General features: G+C 40.0%; 1 protein-coding gene across 1 annotated transcript; it reads left to right on the top strand.

The window, feature by feature from the left end:
* Positions 1-23: 23 nt before the first annotated feature.
* On the top strand, positions 24-7,371 carry LOC104524000 (pancreatic lipase-related protein 2; the record flags this gene model as incomplete). Its single annotated transcript, XM_010166743.1, has 6 exons — positions 24-141; positions 1,586-1,704; positions 2,835-2,964; positions 4,095-4,206; positions 5,933-6,100; positions 7,308-7,371. Coding segments are annotated over 6 exons (711 nt in total), but the record flags the coding sequence as incomplete, so codon positions are not given.
* Between the last annotated feature and the right edge of the window lie 1,362 nt (positions 7,372-8,733).

Here is an 8,733-nt window from a genome sequence, read left to right as displayed (position 1 = left end):
CCTCTACTTTAAATGCTTCAGGTTTTGGCATGAGCCCAGCTATAGGACATCTTGACTTTTATCCAAATGGAGGACAGCAAATGCCAGGGTGTGGGAAGAACCCTGTTTCACAGATTGTAGATCTTGATGGCATCTGGGAAGGTAAGAATGTTGATTACATCACAAATTGAGAGGAAGGTCACCTGTAAAATGTAACCACTTAACTTCTCTTAATTCAGCTGTTTTGTGTTAGCTTTTGGTGTGTCCACCAGCAATGGCAGGTGCAAAGTGCAATGAAGCTGTTAATATGCTTAAACACACCATTTTCCAGAGCTTATTCAAAAAATAAACAAAGCTAAGGGTTTGTCTCTGGAAAATATGCCTCCTCTAAAGAAACTAACAGAAACAAAAGTTACTTAAACTGTGCCAAAAATTTTGGAGGGTCTGTAACAACACATTTCACCGGGTGGAATAGAGCAATGGTGCTCAGAGACACTTTTGTTAGGGGATCTTCAGCTGCAGTTCTTCTGAGACAGAGTAATTAATTTAATATGCTTTTTTTTAAAAAAAAAAGTTACCTATTACAAATCTGGGTTGCATTAAAGCAATGTACTTGTGTCCATTTTTAGTCAGCTAAAAAAAGATTGGCAAGTAGCTGCTCAAATACGCTCTTCTTTGTTGGTTTACATGGTTCTAATAAAAGCTTTAATTATTAGAAAATTTCCATGTGTCTTTATAAAGTTAAATTGCACATAACATTAAAAAAACCCCACAAACCAAGATATCTGCTGTAGAGATTTTTTTTCAGTATATAATCCCAGCTCTTTCTTACATTACTGCAGCCACCTTAAACTCTGGGAATCCATGAACTTATTCATGGTAACTAGCCTTTTTCTCCAAGCTTTATTTAATGCAGCTGGAGGCATTAATTTTTCTTCCTTTCTCTCTTTCTTTTTTTTTTTTTTTTTTTTAGAAAGTAAACTTGCTATCAATAATGGTATGGGGAATTAAACAGCAAAGAAATAACTGTGTTGTATATGATCTTTTTAACCTAAAGTCAGGAAAATAAAGGCAACATAAAGGAAAATAATTTATTCATTATTTTAATTTTAAGAGTCTCCCTTCTTTAAGCACCTCCCCCAAATAATAATAATTTTGTTTTGAAGACCTCAGCTGGAGCAAATCAGCATTGCCCCAGGAAGTTCACTGTTAAATACTTTTCATTTTGTTTTTCTTTTGTTATGGTAATGTAACTGCTGCCTACAAAAGACCTGCTTTGTGCACTCCTCAGTTCTTTTGTGGAACTCGGTCAGATCCCTTGAATAAATGTTTGTGAGGGGATGGTAGGGCAGGGGCTGGGCTGAGCATTGCAGTGGGTCTCCACAAAGCATTTCAAGTTCACATTTTATACCTGTTGAGTCAGTGATGTTCCTTAGAGCATCAATTGCAAAAGCAAGCTTCAAACCCTATGTTTGATAGTCCAAGAATTGTGGTGAGGCTTTTGAGGAGGAAAGATGCATCCCAATAATGTTGCAAAGACTCTGACAGTATCTTTTCTTGAGTGATAACAGAAATTAAGAACTAACCTGTGAGTATCTTCTCACAGGAACTCGGGACTTTGTGGCCTGCAATCATCTGCGGAGTTACAAGTATTACTCTGACAGTATTATCTACCCCGATGGATTTCTAGGCTACTCTTGTGCTTCTTATGATGTTTTTGAAACAGTAAGTATTTCTCAGAGTCTCAGGATGGACCATATCAAAAATAGTGGTTCTTAGCTATACATCTGAAATTAAACTTATTTATGTCAGTTTGCACCCAAGGAGCACAGCTGTAAGAGAAGAAAGTGTCAGACATGCTAAAGTATTACAGCTCATGGAGATAATGTGGCTCAAAGTAGGAAAAGGTAACAACAAAACAGGGACATTCCTGGTTCTGTGCTGATGTGACAGTGTGAGGTACTGCTGGAGCTAGTGTGGCTTCCCCAGACCTCCTCTGCTGCATCCAGCTGGAGAAAAGGTAAAGAGGAGACCCTGCCCCTGTAATCACCAAATGCATTTATCAAACAGCAATGAGTGGAATCCCGTATGTAGCAGGTGAGCTTTCAAACAGAGCTTCAACATCTTCTTTTCAAAGCAAAAAGTAAAATAATATGTGATGGCCTGATGGGGTCAGTCCATGGTCAAAGTACTTTGGTGATTTAAGATGGCCTCAGGGAGAAAGCACGATGGTTTCTGGACTAGGTCAGGAAGCTCTTCCCTGTCCCAGACTGGGAGATAGGGAACTACAACCAAAGAGCAGCAGGGAGGTAATGGGCTCATCACATCCTACAGGCAGAAGTATAAATTTACATGGCACTTAGATTGACCTTTATATCTTCTGAGCAGGTGACAGAGATCACACTTCTCAGATCACTTTGGGAAAAGGTGATTTCCTACTTCTGTCACCATAGTAGGAAGCTGATTTAATGTCAAAAAACAAGTTTTAAAGACAAAGCCTTTCTTGAGCCAGTCTGAAGGTATGAGACACCATTCTTTCTCATCAGTTGCTGGGAAGGACACTTCCTCCTCCTCCTCCCTGCTCAGTTCAAGACTACTCAAGGATGTCACTGGTGTGGCCGGATTGAGCTAAATGGCACAAGAAAAAACATACAGCCTTGAAAAATCAGAGCTTTTGAGGAAAGTTGGCTAGCTTGTATGATCTTTCTCAAGTCACAGGAAGGGTTAGTTGAAGTTTGTTGTTGCTGTGATACAGGGCCAGTTAGGTGGGGATGTTAAAAATAAGTTCTATGACTATTTTTTTTTTTCTTGACTGGCTGGATAATTTTGTTAATAGATACATTTGTTTTCACTAGGAAACCTGTTTCCCATGCCCGCAAGAGGGATGTCCAAATATGGGTCACTTTGCAGATAAATTCAAAGGGAAATTTAAAAATGATTTTGTGAAATTTTACCTGAATACAGGAGAGACAAAGGATTTTGCTCGTGAGTTTTGATTGTTTCCATTCCTACCTACTCCTTGTAGACAAACGTTTTTATTTTCCTGCTTTACAATTAATTTTAACAGGTGCACAGACCTCATAGCAGCCTGATGGCTCTTCAGTCCTTTATGCCTTTTCCTCTTTTACTCCAAAACTAGCGCTCGAAACTGGGCTCTCCAGTTCAAGAAAGATGTTGACAGAGTCCAGTGGAGGTCACTGAGATGTTTAGTGGGCTGTGCTATAAGGTGCATGGAGAAAGGAGGATAGGCAATGCACAGAAGCTGCAGCAAGGGAAATCTGTATTAAATGGTATGAAAGTTCCTGTCACAATGGCAGTGGTCAAATACAGGAAGGGGGGGCTAGAGAGGCTGTGAAATCCCCATCTTTGGAGATGTTCAAAACTCTATTTGAGAAAGGCCAAGAGCATGCTGATTGCAGCTGGCCCTGCTTTAAGGAGTGGATGGAACAGATGACCTCCTTTACAACCTAGGTTACCCTAAACGTTAGCTTTCACAAGAAGGTTCTTCCCTTGCCTTTGTAAACAAGAATCAGAAGAAGAAGAGCTGCTTTTGCAAATTGTGTGCTATAAGAAAGTTCCTACCCACAAAAAATATTTTCCTTCAGCTTCAGATTTTTTTTTACACTCCTTTTACCCTGCTTATATTCTAGTATGTATCAGTATTTATTCCTAACACCTCCTTCTATCCAACTTCACCGTATATGAAAAACTTTGTAGTCAAAACGCTGAGATCTATATTGTGTTTACCATGTTATTAACTAGCTTTATGTTTTTTTTCTTTCTCCCAGAAAGTAAGACAAATGTCTAACAATTTCTCAGGTTGACTTAATTAGGCCATAATGACAGATTTGACTCATTAGTGTTTTGCATTTATTTTGCCTGGTTACAACCCAAGGAAGAGCAGGGAGCACCAAGATTCTTGTGTGAGAGAGAATATTATGCTAACACCTTTCAGTCCAGACAGTCTGCAAGGTAACCTCGAGCTGACAGTGGCAGGCAGGGATAATTTTATTTTGCTTTCAAATACACTGTACAGAACAAAAACTCGATACTTCATAATTTGGAGAATGTTTCTCCTTGGGTACAATCTAACTTTCTGTATTTCTTCTGTGTAGTTTGGAGGTACAAAGTAACCGTGACACTCTCTGGAAAGAGTAAAGTTAAAGGATATGTAAATATTGCCCTGTATGGAAGTGGTGGGAACACAAGGCAGCACCAGATCGTCAAGTGAGTTCAAAATTCAATAGAAAAAAAACTTCAGTTCTAGAATGTTTAATTAAAATTTTCAATTAATGTTCCTGTTTAAATTGGTCACATTCTACCCCCAGATACACCTCCCTGGTGTAAATGCAGTGATAATCCACTCACTGGATTTGAAGGCAGAAGTTTAGAATGCAGGATTTTAAAATGTTAGAATTTGGTGTCACTTGTTTGCTGTACCACCAAGGTCTTCCTGGACCTACACTAGCACAGTCCTGACCCCTTTATCTTTCACAGGCTTGTAAAATGTGGCTGCTAAAGCTACATCATGACTTACTACTACTTCCTGTGTCTTGTAACTTCACCTGCTTACGCTGAAGCTGCTTGCTTGCCTCCTGTGGTTTGGTTTATTTGCATTTTTCTTGTTTGTTTCAACTAAAATACCTGAAATGAAAAATAGGAAGAAGGCATTTTGGGGTAGGTTTGGACGTTTATTTTTGCATTGGTTTTTTTTTTATTTATTTATTGACAACTATGTCACTTCCACTTTTCTAAGAAGGACTTCACATCTTCACACTCAGCAGCAGGTGTTTGCTCTGAGTTGATCCCCATTTGCAGACATCCCTGCATTCACCTGAGCTCAGCCTGCCAGTGCTGAATGCCCTCCAGCACTCTCTAGCTGCTATTTGCAGGGCCTGTGTCAAGTCAATTGCTTTTCTTTTTTTTTCCCAGCAAATCATGCTCTAACCTACCACTTGGGATCTAGCAAAGAAACAAAAAGGCAAAGGGATTTTTTCCTGCCTCTCATTACCCACTACCATAAGCCTTATAATATAGAGGAGAGTGAACATGCTCCTCTGAAGGCAGATGAATGAGGAAGTGCAAAGCTAGGGCAAGGAATAACAATCCTGTCTTTCTCATCAAGCTTATTAAAATTATAGAGGTTTTTTCCGGGGGGGTTTCTGCTGGGTCCTCTGCTTTTTCCCCCCTCCTGTATCTCTCACAATATCATGTCTGCAATAACAGTTCTGCAGTGATAAAGGCATCACACATTCAAATGCCTCTGGACTTCATGCAGCAGGGGTAAATTTAAGAAAGCCATTCACCTTCAGAGCATGAGGGTGGGAGGGGGAAAGGCAGAGAATTGATGAAACTTTGGCTTGTATTCAGTGAGATATAGTAGCTGAAGCCATTACCACTCTCAAACTGCTGCCATTTAGATCTTGCTATATTCATGCAACATGAAATAATAGCCAGATTATAAACTACGGTGACCCAAGATCAGATGCACATTTAACCCGGTGACAGTGCTGCAAGTGTAGGAATCTCTGCTAGAGAGCCAGGCTGAGCAGCTGGTGCATAATTCTTTTGCATATCCCAAACATATCCAACATCTGTATCATATAAGTTATCATTAAATATATTTTTCACTTAGGTGCAAAAAAACTCGCCTACATAAGCAACAGGGAGCAAGATCTACCTTCTCCACAGGGTTTGTCCTGTAACTGAGTCTGCGTTGTGAGTTGTGACTGCAGCACATCAGGCCTACCTGCCTTTGCTTCTTCTGACAAACACTCATTTGGAATGAATTATGATGGAAATTGGCAATTATGTTGTTGCCATACTATAAGCTAAATATTTTCTCTCTGCTAAATTTCTGCTCACTTGCTACCACAGCCAGTCAGTTGATAGGGCTGGTAATTAATATGAAATGCCAGTATGACTCACATCCATAAAATGTTATTTTTCACAGGGGAACCCTCAAGCCAGATAACTCTTACACAAGCTTCATTGATGCAGAAGTTAACATTGGAACAGTTACAAAGGTTAAATTTCTTTGGAACAACAACTGGATAAATCCAACTCTTCCAAAACTAGGAGCTGCGACTATCACAGTACAATCTGGAGAAACTGGAAAGGAGTAAGTATATCCTTTATTTCCAATCTTGAAAGTTACTTGGGAAGATAGGTGACAAAATTATATGTGGGGTGAAAGCATTTTTACAGGAGAGCTATTTAAAGCATTCAAAGACTCTCAAGAAAACCTTTCCTTCCTTTCAAGACACTGCTCATCCCTAGTTCAGTTCACTACTGCTTCAACTCTTTGTCTTAAATAGCTTCAAGGAAAAACTTAAAATATTTCCAGGCCTGAGAAGAGCAAACTTCCTGTATAACCCTTTGGGTGAGAAAAATTAGCACTGGCTTGGATTGCCAGCATCATTCTTGCCACGTTCCTACTCACTGCCCACAAGAACTGGGTATCTGTATCTGAGCTTGTGTTAGGATGTCTGATTCACTGTCAGCTGGAACTGGTGGAAGTTTTCCATTGATATTGATGGTCCCTGAAATCATGATTGACAAGAGAGAATGGAGATAACAAGCCTAACCTTCCAATGAGGAAGATGATACTTGGAAGCTGTGCTTAAAAGGCTAAATCTAAAGTTGAGGGAAACAGGCTAAAACTGACTTCTGTAGACTTCCTGGAATATGGCTTGGATACTCAGATTGTAGAAACATCATTTACTGATCTAGCTTTACTCATTTTCTCGGACTTTTTAACCCCCTCATTTGCTTGATTGGTTATTTCATCCACCTTGTGATTAGGTATCTAGAAAAGGAGATACAGGATAACTTTCAGACCCATATAGAAATTCATAGTTACAATGCCATCACTTAAAAGACAACATAGGAGATGGAAACATTTTCAAGCAAAAAAAAATTATTACAGCCCAGTGGCATTACCTTTAAGCAGAGATCTTAAGTCCAGTTGTAGTTCTTATTCACCAAAGCACATTGCTGATAAAGCATATTTCTCTAGACATGCACTCGCTCTTCTATTGACTCATGCCCTTTGCACAAGTAGTTGTGACCAACCACATAGTGATGGTACCACAAAATATGGGGAAAAGTAACTGTAAAATGAAAGGAAGGCAGGCAGTGAACCAGAATTCACAGTCTATCAATGCTTTCCCCAGCAGTAATGTTTCAAATTTAGGAGCTCAAAGTGTATTGTGTCCAGTTGTGTCAAATGACAAATTGGTTTGACTTTTATATTTTTTTAAAAAATCGCTTGTATAATCTCAACAAATGTCGACAATTCAAGATGCATCTTTACTTTTTTCCTTCAGATTCCGTTTTTGTGGTTCTGAGACAGTGAGGGAGGATGTTCTGCAAACTCTTACTCCTTGCTAACAGCACATATGGATCCTCAAACCCTTGCTATCAATAAAAGCAACTCATGCGTAAAACATGGGAGCCTGTAGTCACTGCACTTCTAATACTGGTGTTGTGTGGTGGGATTTTCTTGCTGGTTTGGGACGTGGGGGTTAAGTCTGTAGATACCTCTCTATAGATAGAAATTTTAGAGTAGCTTTAGGAGTGAATAAGACAAAACCTGCTGAAAAATTCCCCTGATTTCAGCCTGTTTCAAAATCACTTCAGACAAGAGGAGGAAAGGGGGCAGGTAACAGAATCTGAATTAGTGGCTCCTAGGCATGGAGAGAAAGCAGACCTCCTTGTGAGTAGAAGGAGAGGAGAGGATTAGGGAAGCTGATGTCCTTAATCAAACTGGAGGCTAATCCGAGAATTAGTGTGAGATAAAGATCAAACAGAGATAGGAGTGTGAAGGGTTGCAAAATGAGGACAGAAGTTTAATTTTAATTACCTGTGAGAGATGGAACAGTGAATGTGATAGAGAACTGGTAATGGTTCTGGTGTGCTAATGCTGAACAGAGCTTGTACTATTTGATCTGGACAGAATTAATTTGAGAAAGCTGCACAGCAAATTTCAAATGTTAGTGAAGTTTTACTAAAATGCTTATAATCAGAACAATCACCAAATTGTCCTGAAATCCCATGTGCTGGCCCTCAGCCTTGAACAAACTGACAGATGATGTGGTCAAAAGAGGTAATGCTATGAGGGAGTTGCTTCTTTCTCTGCTTTTTGATAAAGACATTCAGCTGAAGTGTGGATAGTTCACAAACTCATTTTTGTCCCTATGTAATGCTGTCTCGGCTCCCTCAGCCTGTTCCTGGAGAAGTAGGTTGCTCTTCAGTTGCTGCCAGAGGAACACTATCCTCACTGAAAAAAATCCACAGAACTGCTGGGCCCTGGAGATTTACCACTCCTTGGGATCTTTTCTCTTCTGCAGTTTCTCTTGAAGTTCCCTAGACTGGGGCATTCTGCTCCTTCTGCCTCTCTGTGTGACCTTTCCTCTCCCAGAATGTCTTGTTCTGAAGGACATCAATCCCCTAGCAAGACTTTGGATTCCCCTTGTAGTGGTGGAGGTTGGAATCAATTTATTCTGTGTTGGAGCTCTGCTCTTCTAATACAAAAGAAAAAGCAGTCTAATTAATTCAGTGCATTCTGCCAGCTCTTGCAGGGTGACGGGAGAGAGAAGGGGCTGTAAAGAGTAGAAAAAGAACCAAAGAACCATCAGCATTGAAGACTGGCAACCTGTGGCCAGGCTCAGAGCTAGAATAAGTTCCTTACATGGGGCCTACAGGAAGGCTGGGGAGGGACTTTTGACAAGGGCAGGGAGTGATAGAACAAGG

The sequence above is a fragment of the Antrostomus carolinensis genome, unplaced genomic scaffold (assembly GCF_000700745.2).
Source record: "Antrostomus carolinensis isolate BGI_N321 unplaced genomic scaffold, ASM70074v2 scaffold12154, whole genome shotgun sequence".
NCBI lineage: Eukaryota > Metazoa > Chordata > Aves > Caprimulgiformes > Caprimulgidae > Antrostomus > Antrostomus carolinensis.
The sequence above is the reverse complement of the archived record's forward strand: the minus strand, read 5'-3'. Positions and strand labels throughout refer to the sequence as shown.